This window comes from Carcharhinus amblyrhynchos, chromosome 10, assembly GCF_965287045.1.
Source record: "Carcharhinus amblyrhynchos chromosome 10, sCarAmb.v2.hapA, whole genome shotgun sequence".
NCBI lineage: Eukaryota > Metazoa > Chordata > Chondrichthyes > Carcharhiniformes > Carcharhinidae > Carcharhinus > Carcharhinus amblyrhynchos.
The window spans coordinates 103,759,517-103,775,973 of record NC_137333.1 but is presented as its reverse complement, the minus strand read 5'-3'; the positions used below and the strand labels follow the sequence as shown (position 1 = coordinate 103,775,973).

At 49.0% G+C, this 16,457-nt stretch overlaps 1 protein-coding gene across 2 annotated transcripts in view; it reads right to left on the bottom strand.

Moving 5' to 3' along the window:
- gdpd5b (glycerophosphodiester phosphodiesterase domain containing 5b) overlaps nucleotides 1-16,457 on the bottom strand; it is a 238,203-nt gene that overhangs the window by 18,433 nt on the left and 203,313 nt on the right. For both annotated transcript variants that reach the window (XM_080197703.1, XM_080197704.1), the window contains exons 13-14: nucleotides 12,790-12,937; nucleotides 8,374-8,456 (exon numbers count right to left, since the gene is read on the bottom strand). In XM_080197703.1, the coding sequence (XP_080053829.1) occupies nucleotides 8,374-8,456; nucleotides 12,790-12,937 (231 nt within the window). The remainder of the gene's footprint in view (nucleotides 1-8,373; nucleotides 8,457-12,789; nucleotides 12,938-16,457) is intronic.

Sequence of the window (16,457 nt, the reverse complement as noted above, 5' to 3'; positions counted from 1 at the left end):
AATCAGAAGTGGATACATAGGCTGAAAGATTAATGATAAAGGATCAACCAATCAGGGAACAAGAGCCTCTCCTTCCTTTTTAATTGGCTGGGGGATGACGGCACGCCATGAGGATTGGCTTGTTGGACGGCCAATGCTGGCAGTGTGGGGATGGGGCTAGTGGAGGTGGAAGGTCATGTGATGAAACCTCTGCGAATCCACCCAACCAGATTTGTCAAGAGCCCTGGTTGCTCTGCGACTGGTTGCTAGGAGACGAATGGAGGAGACTTGGCTGCTAATTGGCTTGTCTCCCTGCCCCTCTCTGGCGAGGGAGATAATGGACCACACTCGAAAGGTAAAGCAACGAATTCACAGCCCTCGCTGGGAAAACACATGAATTTAGATTCATCCAGCACGTCAAACACTCCTTTCAGTGAATTACTTGGCCGGCTTCCCTACACCAAGCTAATAAAAGACACATCCTGGTACAACACAATGTGAGGTCTTCGAGAGTGCACGACTAACAATTCGCATTTATAATAGCATCATTAACAGACTGAAAAGTTCCCACTGTTGTATTAACAGGCAAAATGTCAGACGGAGCCACGTAGCGAGATATTGAGTCAGGTTACCATAACCTGGGGTCAAAGTGTTACATCTTAAACAAGGCTTTGGAGGAGGAGAGAGAGAGATGTAGAGGGGCAGAGAACGGTGGGGTGAGAACCCCTGACGTAGGTCCAGGCAGCTGAAGCCAAGGCTGTCAAAGGGGGCAGAAGAGGTTTATCAGGGTACTGCCTGGGTTAGAGGGTATGAGCTATAAGCTATAAGGAGAGGCTGGACAAACGAGGGTTGCTTTCTCCAGAGTGGTGGTGGCTGTGGGGAAACCTGATAGAGGTCTATAAAATTATGAGAGGCATCGATAGGTTTGACTGTCAGAATCTTTTTCCCAGAGTTGGAATGTCTGATACAAGGGAAGCACACTTAAAGGTAACAGAGGGAAAGTTCAAAGCTAATGTGAGGGGCAAGTTTTGTTTTACACAGAGAGTGGTAGGTGACTGGAATGTGCTGTCAAGGCTGGTGGTGCAGTCATTTAAGGGGCTTTTAGGTAAGCACATGACTATGCAAGGGATAGGAGCGAGGACAGGCAGAAGGGATTTGTTAAATTTGTGGGCCAACGGGCCTGTTCCTGTGCTGTACTGTTCTACGTAAGGTGAAGCAAATAAAATTGCAGGTGCACAGGAGACCAGAGGTAAGAGGAGCACAGAGACCCCAGAGAGTTCATAGAATCATAGAAACCCTGCACAGTGCAGGAGGTGGCCATTTGGTCCATCGAGTCTGCACTGACCACAATCCCACCTAGGCCCTATCCCCGCAACCCCACATATTTACCCCGCTAACCTACAAATCCTGGGACACTAAGAGGCAATTTAGCGTGGCTGGTGCACATCTTTGGTCTGTGGGAGGAAACTGGAGCACCCAGAGGAAACCCATGCAGACATGGGGAGAATGAGCCGACTCCACACAGACAGTGACCCAGGTCAGTGGAGCTGTGAGGCAGCAGTGCTAACCACCGTGCCACCCCATGGGAGCAGGAGTGTTGGAAGAAATGACAGAAGTGGGGGTGGGGGCTGGGGTTGAACCATCAGGGAGCTTTATGCAGTGAATGGAAAAGTTGGGATTGTGAGGGGTAGAATGGGAAATGGCAATAAGGGTGGCTGGGAGGCCCGTGTGGTGCTTAAACACCAATGCAGGCCAGATAAACTGAGTGGTCTGTTACTGTACAGCGGGTTCAATGTAATTCCGTAGAAAATACACACTTTAATCTGTTCTGACACCAAGGGGGGGGATTTTCAGCAGCAGGGACAGGGAATCGAACCGCTGTCTCAAAATGGCTTTCACACCGGTGGGATTTCCCCAGTCAATTGTCCCACCCCCTGTCAATGATGGAACGGCAATCCTGACTTTAAAGCCGAGATCCCTATTTTAATATAATTGTCAGGACTTTATGCCTGATAGACCTTCCTCACATTAAACTGTCCAAGCCAAGGGGGACAGTGCCAGTGAGGGAGGGGTGAATTTCAGTTTATGTTATTTTACATTGGGCCACCCTGTAAAAAAGACGCCCCAATCTTTCAAACCCTGCATTTGTTTTGCGGGCTGGGGCGGGTCCAGGATGACATCGTGGGATCTGCCCCTCACAAAGCGGAACATTCATGGGCAGCAGGTAAATCACTGGAAAAATGGAGCTTTACTGAGGACCTTAATGCAGGAACACAAAGGATAGCAAAATATTGTCCCCTTGTTCAAGAATGGGAGTAAAGGCAACCTTGGTAATTATAGACCAGTGAGCCTCACTTCTGTTGTGGGCAAAATTTTGGAAAGGATTATAAGAGATAGGATTTATAATCATCTAGAAAGGAATAATTTGATTAGGGATAGTCCACACGGTTTTGTGAAGGGTAGGTCGTGCCTCACAAACATTATTGAGTTCTCTGAGAAGGTGACCAAAGAGATGGATCAGGGTAAAGCAGCTGATGTGGTGTATATGGATTTCAGTAAAGCATTTGATACGGTTCCCCACGGTAAGCTATTGCAGAAGATTCAGAGGCATGGGATTGAGGGTGATTTAGCGACTCGGATCAGAAATTGGCTAGTTGTAAGAAGACAGAGGGTGGTGGTTGATGGGAAATGTTCATCCTGGAGTTCAGTGTACCACAAGGATCTGTTTTGGGGGCCACTGCTATTGTCATTTTTATAAATGAACCAGATAAGGGCGTAGAAGGATGGGTTAGTAAATTTGCAGATGAGACTAAAGTTGGAGGAGTTGTGGACAGTGCGAAGGATGTTGCAGGTTACAGAGAGACATAGATAAGCTGCAGAGCTGGGCTGAGAGATGGCAAATGGACTTTAATGTGGAAAATTATGAAGTGATTCACTTTAGAACGAGTAACTGGAATGCAGAATATAGGGCTAATGGTAAGACAGTTGGTAGTGTGGATGAGCAGAGAGATCTCGGTGTCCATGTGCATAGATCCCTGAAAGGTGGCACCCAGGTTGATAGGGTTGTTGAGAAGGCGTATGGTGTGTTAGCTTTTATTGGTAGAGGGATTGAATTTCGGAGCCGTGAGGTCATGTTGCAGCTGTACAAAACTCTGGTGCGGCCGCACTTGGAGTATTGCGTACAGTTCTGGTCGCCACATTATAGGAAGGATGTGGAAGCATTGGAAAGGAAGCAGAGGAGGTTTACCAGGATGTTGCCTGGTATGGTGGGAAGGTCTTATGAGGAAAGGCTGAGGGACTTGAGGCTGTTTTCGTTAGAGAGAAAAAGGTTAAGAGGTGATTTAATAGAGGCATATAAGATGATCAGAGGATCAGTTAGGATGGACAGTGAGAGCCTTTTTCCTTGAATGGAGATGGCTAGCACGAGGGGACATAGCTTTAAATTGAGGGGTGACAGATATAGGACAGATGTCAGAGGCAGGTTCTTTACTCAGAGAGTAGTAAGAGCGTGGAATGCCCTGCCTGCAACAGTAGTGGACTCACCAACATTAAGGGCACTTAAATGGTCATTGGATAAACATACGGATGATATCGGAATACTATAGGTCAGATGGGCTTTAGATTGGTTTCACAGGTCGGTGCAACATTGAGGGCCGAAGGGCCTGTACTGTGCTGTAATGTTCTATGTTAACACGCTTTTACAGTGAGGAAGGAAATTGGGAAGAGAGCTTTGGAAGGCATTTGCCAATTAAGATATCCTTACTCGCCACTGTCATTGATACAGGCTTCCACCAATCAGGATGAATTAGTCACAGAATAACGCAGAAGAGCAGGAGGCCATTTGGCTCATTCTCCCTATACTGGCTCTTTGGAAGAGCTATCCAGTTAGTATCCCTCCACTGCACTCTCTCTACTGGCCTGTAAAGCATATATCCAAACCCCCTTTGAACACTCCAATTGAAGCTGTTTTCACCAGCACATTCCAGCTCCAAGACCAGGCCCCAGCTGTGTGGGGGGATTTGCTCCCTTTATCACTATTTTAAACGTGCCAGCAAATGTCCAGAGCAAGACCAGTGATGGAGACATGCAAAATGCAAATAGAACAAGGGAACAGCCAGGAATCCACCTTCACAATCTACCTTCCACCGACTGTTCCATAAACCTCACCACTGCCCTCAGCCCTAACCCCCCCCCACCCCCCACCCCCCAAATATTAATCTCGTCTCATCATGGAGCAGTCTGGTTGCTGTAGCAGGAGCATCCTGGGCTGTTCCATTCAGAATAGAAGGGGGGCGGGGGGGGGGAACGCCAACATCAGCATGGGTTTCCTTCAATCGAAATGTGGAGGGTGGAATTGTGCAGTGAGAGGAGATGGCCCCTGGTGTGGGATAGGAGCAAGAGAGGGAAAATGTACCCAAGATCCACGACAGAAGTAAGTCGGCCTCCTGTCGACAGGCTGGTGGCTCAGCGCTACCTGCTCGAGCCTCAGTGCCCTGGTGTTTAGTTTGACAAGGGAGACAGCACTAAGGAGACAAACAGGGAAGGGAAGATAAGACCACAGCCAGATCGGCCATGATGTCATTGACTGGTGGAGCAGGTTCAAGGGGCCGAATGGCCTACTCCTGCTCCTATTTCTTATAGTCTTATGGTCAATCAGGCTCCAGTCAGATGCTGCTCAGTCCCAGAGTCCCCAAGCAACAGACCAGATAGTTTTCACCAAGAGCTGGAGAGGGGGGCGTGGGGGGGGGGGGTGGAAATGAGTCAGGGAACGGGGCGAGGGCAGGGAACGGGAGGAGGCCAGGGGGGAAAAGCCAGGGGGGCTGAGGCAATAAGGGGAGGACGGAGGCAGAAGAGGACCGTGCGGCTAGGGCAGTGGGATCTTCCCCCGTACTGAGCCCAGCTCCCAGCTTCCATTTTCCCTCACTGAGCCTCCAGTTAGAATAGCGCACAATGTCCCAGCAATCGTGGCAGCATTACCTGATCAAGTGATAGCTGTGAAATGCCAGAATGCAGCAGAGAGGCAGAGCGAGAGAGAGAGAGAGAGAGAGAGAGAAAGAGGAGGAAAAAGAGCAGAGGAAGATAAACATCAGTGAAAAGCAGAAAAGGGTGGAAGGATAAAATAATGAGAAAGTGAATGCTGTGGGGCATCGCTGAATATTCTGAAATAAATGGTTGAATCTTTTCATTGACAAAAACTCAAGTGTTTGTATTTCAAATTCGTTCTTTTGAATCCAGTCGGTATTTTTCATTACGCACTGCCGCAGTGATCAGTGACGGGGAAGTGGATTCAACGATACCCCAAGTCATTCGCAATGTAAAGATGCATTCCAGCGTTTAAACTGTCCCACAATGCAGCCTCCAAGTCCACCCTTCCCTGGTGTCTCACACCTCGGCCTACTTCAGGGTCCCGGGCCTGCTGTGGGATGGGAGCCGTGACCAAACCTGGCCTCATGGTCAGTTTGCCCCTCCCCGCCGCCCCACCTGCCGAGCTCACCGGAGGAATGTGGCAAAGGGATGTAACTTGGGAGGTGTGCTTCGAGTGAAAAGGGATCCAATTTTCCCCTTGCCCCCCCCCCCAACTTCCCGCTCGCCATCCAACCCCCCCACTTCCCGCTCACCATCCACTCCCCCCCCCACTTCCCGCTCACCATCCACTCCCCCCCCACTTCCCGCTCACCATCCACTCCCCCCCCAACTTCCCACTCACCATCCACTCCCCCCCCCACTTCCCATTCACCATCCACTCCCCCCCCCACTTCCCATTCACCATCCACTCCCCCCCCCAACTTCCCACTCACCATCCACTCCCCCCCACTTCCCACTCACCATCCACTCCCCCCCCCCACTTCCCGCTCACCATCCACACCCCCCCCCACTTCCCGCTCACCATCCACTCCCCCCCCCACTTCCCGCTCACCATCCACTCCCCCCCCACTTCCCACTCACCATCCACTCCCCCCCCACTTCCCGCTCACCATCCACTCCCCCCCCCACTTCCCGCTCACCATCCACCCCCCCCCACTTCCCACTCACCATCCACTCCCCCCCCCACTTCCCATTCACCATCCACTCCCCCCCCCACTTCCCACTCACCATCCACTCCCCCCCCCACTTCCCGCTCACCATCCACCCCCCCCCACTTCCCGCTCACCATCCACTCCCCCCACCACTTCCCATTCACCATCCACTTCCCCCCCCACTTCCCGCTCACCATCCACTCCCCCCCCCACTTCCCGCTCACCATCCACTCCCCCCCCCACTTCCCGCTCACCATCCACTCCCCACCCCCCACTTCCCATTCACCATCCACTCCCCCCCACTTCCCATTCACCATCCACTCCCCCCTCCGACTTCCCGCTCACCATCCACACCCCCCACTTCCCGCTCACCATCCACACCCCCCCCCAACTTCCCGCTCACCATCCACCGCCCCCACCCCCCCACCGGCCCTCCCCATCTACATCAGCCATTGGACTATGTCCCCACAAGGCAAATGCCTACCAAGTGCGTTACTGGAAATCACGAGCCAGTGCGTGAGGACTTGGGGCCTGGTCAAGGCCGCTCCCGTCACGAATCCTGGCTCCGATTTGACTCCTGATCCAGGCGCAGGCCACAAATTCCTGCTGCAACTTCTCCAAGAGTAACAACCCCACCACACCCCCCCCCCCACTGGGACGGCAAAATAAAAATGCTAATGCCAGTTAGGGTAACAGGCGCTCCCCAAACCCAGCAGAAATAGGCTGGCACTTACCTAGCAACCCAGCAGGGAAAACCGCCACTTACCCAGCAACACCGTAGGGAAGGGACGGACATGAACTCATCAACACAACAGGATAAATAACACTACGAGCAAGGGCACACCAACCAACACAGCCAGGGCAGGAGAAACACTAACAATCAGGGAAATAAAAAGCATACGTGCTCACAAAACCTTATTGAGGAACTGGACAATGGGACGAGACTGAGATTAAACGTAGTGGAAGATGGAGGTAAGGGCTTTCGTCTGCTTGCTTTGGTTGGGAGAGAATGGGAAGGGGCTTGAGCCATTGGCATTTGATACCATGGGTGTGAATGCAAAGAAGTTCCGGTTCCTTGGAATTCTGTACCATACAATCATTCAGAGGGCATTTAATCCACTGTGGTTAATGATCAGAGAGGATTATTTTCACCTCACTAATCTTTTCTTGAACAATGCCTCATGTACCCATTCAACCACATCCATTGCCTTTCCTTCTCTCTGCCCGCATCCCTCTTTCGCCCTCATTTAGATTAGAGAAGTGGGAACTGTTCCCCTTGGAGAAGGTTGGGAGGAGATTTGATTAAGGTGTTCAAAATCACACGGGGTATGGACAGGGAAGGTAGGGAGAAGCAGTTCCCATTGGTGAAAGGATCGAGAGGGCACAGGTTTAGGGCAATTGGCAAAAGAGACAATGGAGATACGAGGAGAAAGCTTTTTGCACAGCGAGTGGTTAGGATCTGGAATGTACTGTCTGAGAGTGTGGTGGAGACAGATTCACACAGCGAGTGGTTAGAATCTGGAATGTACTGTCTGAGAGTGTGGTGGAGACAGATTCACACAGTGAGTGGTTAGGATCTGGAATGTACTGTCTGAGAGTGTGGTGGAGACAGATTCACAGAGCGAGTGGTTAGGATCTGGAATGTACTGCCTGAGAGCGTGGTGGAGATTCATACAGCAAGTGGTCAGGATCTGCAATGTACTGTCTAAGAGTGTGATGGAGAGAAACTCAATTGAAATATTCAAGGGAGAATTGGTTCGCTATCTGAGATGGAAGGAAATGCAGGTTTATGGGGAAAAGGCAGGGGGAGTGGCACAATGCAAATGGCTTATTCAGACCGCCGTGCAAACACAATGGGCTGAATGGCCTTCTTCTGTAACCGTTTTGTGATTCCGTGACCTTCCCCCTCTCCCTCTTTCCTGCTTTCTCTAACGCATTCTCACTAGAGACACTCCACTGCGAAAACCCCGACAAACTCTCGCTGCTAAGCCCCCAAAACGAAGGAGTGTTTGTGTTGCGGTGGCAGGGGCTCTGTGCACACACTGGGTGCTGGAATCTGTACAGCCTCGGTGGAGATTTGCAGAAGGTTTGGAGGATGCGTCAGTGCTGCTTGAACTCAAGGATAAGCCCCCCACAACGGACATCAGTCGTGAGACCACACTCAGGATACTTACTCACTCCATTCACCGAGTTCATAAACAGGAATAACAAGCAGAACAAAAAAAAAGACAGAAACCTTCCTGTTTACAAGGACATGACAATATTAAAACAAATTCTCGTGGATTGTCTGGCAAACAAGGAGAGGATGCAATACGTTCTTCAAGGCAACATGCATCATGCAAAATACAGCAAAGAAAAGCCACACAGTGTCACTCACTTCTGCAGGATGAAAATTCCCACCACGATGGTGATCGAGATAATGTCTGAGGCAATCCAGATCATGTAGTATTCCTCCGGAGACTGCAGGGAGGAAATCAACCTTTTAACCCACAGGGTCACAGAGCTTTGGAGCCCAGAGTTTATTAATTTTACACCAGTTCACTTTCAATCAAGCCCAGAGTAAAGTTCCCTCTACACTGTCCCCCATCAAACACTCCCAGGACAGATACAGCACGGGGTTAGATACAGAGTAAAACTCCCTCTACACTGTCCCCCATCAAACACTCCCAGGACAGATACAGCACGGGGTTAGATACAGACTAAAGCTCCCTCTACACTGTCCCCCATCAAACACTCCCAGGACAGATACAGCACAGGGTTAGATACAGAGTAAAGCTCCCTCTACACTGTCCCCCCCATCAAACACTCCCAGGACAGGTACAGCACGGGGTTAGATACAGACTAAAGCTCCCTCTACACTGTCCCCCATCAAACACTCCCAGGACAGGTACAGCACGGGGTTAGATACAGACTAAAGCTCCCTCTACACTGTCCCCCCATCAAACACTCCCAGGACAGATACAGCACGGGGTTAGATACAGAGTAAAGCTCCCTCTACACTGTCCCCCCATCAAACACTCCCAGGACAGGTACAGCACGGGGTTAGATACAGACTAAAGCTCCCTCTACACTGTCCCCCATCAAACACTCCCAGGACAGATACAGCACGGGGTTAGATACAGAGTAAAGCTCCCTCTACACTGTCCCCCATCAAACACTCCCAGGACAGATACAGCACGGGGTTAGATACAGAGTAAAGCTCCCTCTACACTGTCCCCCCATCAAACACTCCCAGGACAGGTACAGCACGGGGTTAGATACAGACTAAAGCTCCCTCTACACTGTCCCCCATCAAACACTCCCAGGACAGATACAGCACGGGGTTAGATACAGAGTAAAACTCCCTCTACACTGTCCCCCATCAAACACTCCCAGGACAGATACAGCACGGGGTTAGATACAGACTAAAGCTCCCTCTACACTGTCCCCCATCAAACACTCCCAGGACAGGTACAGCACGGGGTTAGATACAGAGTAAAGCTCCCTCCACACTGTCCCCCATCAAACACTCCCAGGACAGATACAGCACGGGGTTAGATACAGACTAAAGCTCCCTCTACACTGTCCCCCATCAAACACTCCCAGGACAGGTACAGCACGGGGTTAGATACAGAGTAAAGCTCCCTCTACACTGTCCCCCCATCAAACACTCCCAGGACAGATACAGCACGGGGTTAGATACAGAGTAAACCTCCCTCTACACCGTCCCCCATCAAATACTCCCAGGACAGGTCCAGCATGGGGTTAGGTACAGAGTAAAGCTCCCTCTACACTGTCCCCCATCAAACACTCCCAGGACAGGTATAGCACGGGGTTAGATACAGAGTAAAGCTCCCTCTACACTGTCCCCCCATTAAACGCTCCCAGGACAGGGACAGCACGGGGTTAGATACAGAGTAAAGCTCCCTCTACACTGTCCCCCATCAAACACTCCCAGGACAGGTACAGCACGGGGTTAGACACAGAGTAAAGCTCCCTCTACACTGTCCCCCATCAATCACTCCCAGGACAGGTACAGCATGGGGTTAGATACAGAGTAAAGCTCCCTCTACACTGTCCCCCATCAATCACTCCCAGGACAGGTACAGCATGGGGTTAGATACAGAGTAAAGCTCCCTCTACACTGTCCCCCCATCAAACACTCCCAGGACAGATACAGCACGGGGTTAGATACAGAGTAAACCTCCCTCTACACCATCCCCCATCAAATACTCCCAGGACAGGTCCAGCATGGGGTTAGGTACAGAGTAAAGCTCCCTCTACACTGTCCCCCATCAAACACTCCCAGGACAGGTATAGCACGGGGTTAGATACAGAGTAAAGCTCCCTCTACACTGTCCCCCCATTAAACGCTCCCAGGACAGGGACAGCACAGGGTTAGATACAGAGTAAAGCTCCCTCTACACTGTCCCCCATCAATCACTCCCAGGACAGGTACAGCACGGGGTTAGATACAGAGTAAAGCTCCCTCTACACTGTCCCCCATCAAACACTCCCGGGACAGGTACAGCACAGGGTTAGATACAGAGTAAAGCTCCCTCTACACTGTCCCCCATCAAACACTCCCAGGACAGATACAACACGGGGTTAGATGCAGAGTAAAGCTCCCTCTACACTGTCCCCCATCAAACACTCCCAGGACAGGTACAGCACGGGGTTAGATACAGAGTAAAGCTCCTTATAGTGAGGCCCATATACACATTTCAAGATGTGCCTTGAACTTGGGGCAATTAATCATCGCAATCATGTGGGTTTGGCTAGTCAATTGAATCCCGTTTAGGATCCTAGTGAGTCTGAACTCGTCTGCAATCTAATTATAGCTTGATTCGAAATCTGGGGGTGTGGGAGGCCTGCAGTGGGGAGGGGCGGGACAGACCAGACCTGAAGAAACAAAGAACAGCAGCAGCAGCTGGCATTCAGATCACATTGCCATAAAATGGAAATAAACTTCCAGGAAATTGTAATAACAAAGAAACTCAAACTCTGTAGAACAATGATCATTCATTACAAGAAAGTCCCTCCAACGCAATCCTCCCCCATCCCAGAGTTCAAATGACGTTCAAATTTCCAGTCCCTGTCAAAGATCCATCAGAAATAGTAGACCATTCAGCCCATCAAGCCTGCTCCGCCATTCAATATAATCGTGGCCAATTTGGCACCCACTCCCCATATCCCTTTGCTGCCCAAGAGACCAAAAATCTCTCTATCCCCGTCTTAAATATATTCAACGATGGAGCATCCACAACCCTCTGGGTTAGAAAATTCCAATATTTCGCAAACCTTCCAGTGAAGATATTTCTCCTCATTGCAGTCCTAAATGATTGGTCCTTTATCTTGAGGCTATGTGAATCCCCCCCACCCTCCACTGCCATGTTTCAGATTCCCCAATCAGCAGAAACAATCTATCAACCTACCTCAGAATCTCCGAGTGTCAATGTCAACTCCTCCCGTTCTCCTAAATTCCAGAAACCAGACACCCAATTTGCTCAGCCTCGCATCATAGGACAACCCCCCTCATCCCAGGGCCTGACTCCAGGTAGTATCTCGGACAGGGTTGCCATCTCCCCAGGATGGTCCTGGACGATCCAGGAATCGAGCAGTAAATTGAAGGATACTATTGGCAGCAAAACCTCAGAGAGAGATGCCAAATTTTAGAACATTATAGGACCAAAGGAGGCCATTCGGCCCATTCAGCCTGTGATGGTTCTTTCATAAGGCAATTCAGTTAGTCCCTCTCCTTCGCTTTTTCCCCCATTTCCCTGCAATTTACCCCTTTCAACTTTTATCCAATTCCCTTTTGAAGGTTTCAACTGGATCTGTTTGCATCACCTAATCAGACAGCACATTCCAAAGCCAAGCAGAATTATTTATTACTGTCACAAGTAGGCTTACATTAACACTTCACTGAAAATCCCCTAGTCGCCACAGTCCAGCGCCTGTTCGGATACACCGAGGGAGGAATTAGCACAGTGCATCTAACCAGCACGTCTTTTGGACTGCGGGAGGAAACTGGAGCACCCAGAAGAAACCCAGGTAGACACGGGGAGAAGGCGCAGACTCCGCACAGATACGGGCGGCAGGGTGTCACAGTGGTTAACATTGCTGCCTCACAGGGCAAGGGATCCGGGTTTGACTCTTGGCTTGGGTCGCTGTCTGTGCTTAATTTGCACGTTCTCCCCGTGTCTGCGTGGGTTTCCTCCGGGTGCTCCAGTTTCCCCCCACAGTCCGAAAGACGTGCTAGTTAGGTGCATTGGCCGTGCTAAATTCTCCCTCAGTGTACCCAAACAGGTGCCGGAGGGTGATGACTAGGGGATTTTCACAGTGATTTCATTGCAGTGTTAATGTAAGCCTACTTATGACAATAATGAATAAACTTCAAAAAAAAACCGACAGTGACTCAAGCCGGGAATCAAACCCGGGTCCCTGGCGCTGTGACGGCGCGATACTAACCACTGTGCCACCTGTGGCTTTGTCTCCATGAACACGTTAGTCATTAATTTTATAACGACTGGAGTTCGTGGGAAAAGATCAATCAACATGAACACAGCCACGCCGAGTACACTGCCTTGCCAATTAACAAGTCTCACAACAGCAGGTTAAAGGCCATTAGGTTATATATATGTTTAATTTGTTTACTCAAGGTATTATGAAAGCAAGGTTGCTAAGTTACAATTGATCACGATCTAACTGAATGATGGAACAGGTTCAAGGGGCAGAACGGCCTCCTCCTACTCCAGTGACCTGTAGCCTTGTGCCTGGGGAGGGAGGGGAGGTTGCAGTGTTCCATACTCACCATTATCCAGGTGGGAGTTCGCACCTCACTCAGAACTTGACAGGCATCAGAGGTAACCGACCACACCCCGGCACACCACAGCACTGAGAATAACCACGGCTCATTTACCAGGTACAGGTTGGTGCTGATATTCTCCGCCGCGTACTCCCTGAGACCGAGAAAGAGAGAGAGAGAGAGAAGGAAAGGGTGAGCCCAGGGGGAGCAGCCCAGCTTCACTGGAGCCCAGACAGAAACATCATGAAGCAAACTCTACTGTTCCCAAACCAACAACATCAACTTGCATTTACGTAGCATCCACCATGTAGTATATCAAGGGGAGGAAAGACTGCAGCCTTGCGGTACTGTCATTTGCTAAGTAATCCAGAGGCCCAGGTTAATACCCTGGGGATAGGGGTTCAAATCTCTCCACAGCAGCTGGTAGAATTCAAATCCAAATAATAAATCTGCAATTAAAAGCTAGTCTCAGTATTGGTGACCATGACAACTATCGTTGATTGCAGACTCCTCATGTGTCCCCTTCACAACTTACTTACACCTATCTTTGTGTCATAAGCAAATTTATTAACCATACTTTCAGTCCCTTCATCCAAAACATTGATATGAACTGTAAATGTAGAAAATAGGAGGAGGCCATTCAGCTTTCGAGCCTGCTCCATCATTCATTACGACCATTGCGGATCATCCAACTCAATAGCCTGATCCTGCCTTTCTCCCATATTTTCTGATCCCCTTTGTCCCAAGTGCTATATTAGCTGCTTCTTGAAAACATACAAAGTTTTGGCCTGGTGAATTCCACAGGCTGACCACTCTCTGCTCTCCTCATCTCTGTCCTAAACAGTCTACCCTGCACCCCCAAAAGTGTGAGGGCCCTGTGGCACTCCACACAATGCCAAACTGAAAGTGACCCATTTTTGCCTACTCTCCACTCCCTGTTAGCTATCAATCCATTATTCATTATTTTGCGTCGTAACCTTTGATGTGGAACCTTGTCATATCCCCCCAAAAATATAAGTACAGCACATTCACAGGTTCCCCTTTATCAACATTGCTTGTCACTCTCTCTAACAACTCAAACAAACTTTTTCACAAAACCATGTTGACTCTGTCTGATTGGATGGAGATTTTCCAAATGCCTCACTATAATCTCCTCAATGATAGAATCCAGCAATTTTCCTACCACAGATGTTAAGCTAACTGGCCTGTAGTTTCCTGCTTTCTCTCTCCCTCCTATCTTGAATAGACGCGTCTCATTCGTATTTTCCAATCTGGTGGGACATTTCTAGAATCATCGATTATAGAATCCTACAGCGCACAAGGAGGTCATTCGGCCCATCAAATCTGCACTGACCACTAACCCACTCAGGATCCCCATAATCCCATACATTTACCTTAGCCGGTCCCCCGTCACTAAAGGGCAACTTATCATGGCCAATCCACCTAACCCGCACATCTTTGGATGGTGGGAGGAAACTGGAGCACCCGGAGGAAACCGACGCAGACACAGGGAGAACTTGTAAACTCCACACAGACAGTGACCCAAGTCGGGAATCGAACTCGGGTCCCTGGCGCTGTGAGGCAGCAGTGTTAACAACCATGCCACCGTGCACTGGGAGGGAATTAAGGAAAATGGAAACCAATACTATCTCACCAGCTATTTCAATTAAGACTCGAGAATGAGTCAGGTACCTAGGGAGTTGTAAGTTTTTAGTTCTGTTGATTTTTTTCAGCACCCTTTCCCTTACATTACGTTTCCCCCTTGCCTTTACTGCCTGATACATAACTATTTCTGGGATACTATTTATATTGTAATGCAGATGCAAAATATCTGTTCAATTCATCTGTCACTTCCTTATTTTCCATTAGTAATTCCGCATTCTCACTCCCCAGAGGACTAAAACTCACTTTACTCTTTTCCTTTCTAAATACCCTAAAGAAACTCTTATTATCTGTTTTTATCGTCCTAGCTAGCTTTCTCTCTTAGGGTTCAGTCATAGCTTAAGTTTATTTATTAGTTACAAGTAGGCTTACATTAACACCGCAATGAAGTTACTGTGAAAATCCCCTAGTCGCCACGCTCCGGCGCCTGTTCGGATACACAGAGAGAATTTAGCACGGCCGATGCACCTAAACCAGCACGTCTTTCGGATTGTGGAAAAGAACTGGGACACCCCCGAGGAAACCCATGCAGACATGGGGAGAAAGTGCAGACTCCACACAGACAGAAGGAGGTAAATGACATGCATAGGCAGCTGGGATCAAGTGGATCCCTTGAAGAGTATAAAGGTTGTCAGAGCAGAATTAAGAGAAAAATCAGGAAGGCAAAAAAGGTGTCATGAGATTGCTTTGGCAGATAAGGCAAAGGAGAATCCAAAAAGCTTCTACAAATGCATAAAGGGCAAAAGAATAACGAGGGAGAGAGTAGGGCCTCTTAAAGGAACAAGAAGGTTATCTATGTGCAGATCCACAAAAGATGGGCGAGATCCTAGATGAATATTTCTCATCAGTATTTACTATTGAGAAAAGCATGGATGTTAGGGAACTTGGGGAAATAAATAGTGATGTCTTGAGAAATGTACATATTGCAGAGAATGAGGTGCTGGAAGTCTTAAAGCACATCAAGGTAGATAAATCCCCAGGACCTGACGAAGTAGACATTGTGGAGGCTAAGGAGGAAATTGTGGGTCCCCTAGCAGAGATATTTGAATCATCAATAATCACATGTGAGGTGTCTGAAGATTGGAGGATGGCAAATGTAATGCTTTTGTTTAAGGAGGGCTGTAGTGAAAAGCCTGGGAACTACAGGCCAGTGAGTCTAACATCTCTGTGGGTAAGTGTTAGAAGGTATTCCGAGAGACAGGATCTACAGGCATTTTGAGAGACAAGGACTGACTAGGGACAGCCAGCATGGCTTTGTGAGTGGAAAACCATGTCTCACGAATTTGATTGAGTTTTTTGAAGGAGTAACCAAGAAGGTAGATAAGAACAGTGCAGTTGATGTTGTCTACATGGACTTTAGCAAGGCCTTTGATAAGGTACCACACGGTAGGTTGTAGCATAAAGTTAAATCCACAGGATCCAGAGTGAAGTAGCCAATTGGATACAAAATTAGCTTGATAACAGAAACCAGAGGGTGGTTGTAGAGGGTTGTTTTTGAAACTGGAGGCCTGTGACCAGTGATATGTCTCAGGATCGATGCTCGGTCCACTGTTATTTGTCATTTATATTAATGATTTGGATGACGATATAGGAAGCATGGTAAGTTTGCAGATGACATCAAGATTGGTGACATAGTGGACAGCGAAGATTAATATTTTGGATTGTAACGGGATCTTGATCAATTGGGCCAGTGGGCTGATGAATGGCACCCAAAGTTTAATTTAGATAAACGTAAGGTGATGCATTTTGGTAGATCGAATCGGGGCAGGACTTACTCAGTTAATGGTAGGGCGTTGGGGAGAGTTACAGAACGAAGAGATCTAGGGGTACGTGTTCATCGCTCCTTGAAAGTGGAGTCACAGGTGGAGAGAGTGGTGAAGAAGGCATTCGGTATGCTTGGTTTCATTGGTCAGAACATTGAATACAGGAGTTGGGACGTCTTGTTGAAGTTGTACAAGACATTGGCAAGGCCACACTTGGAATAGTCTCCAATTCTGGTCACCCCATTACAG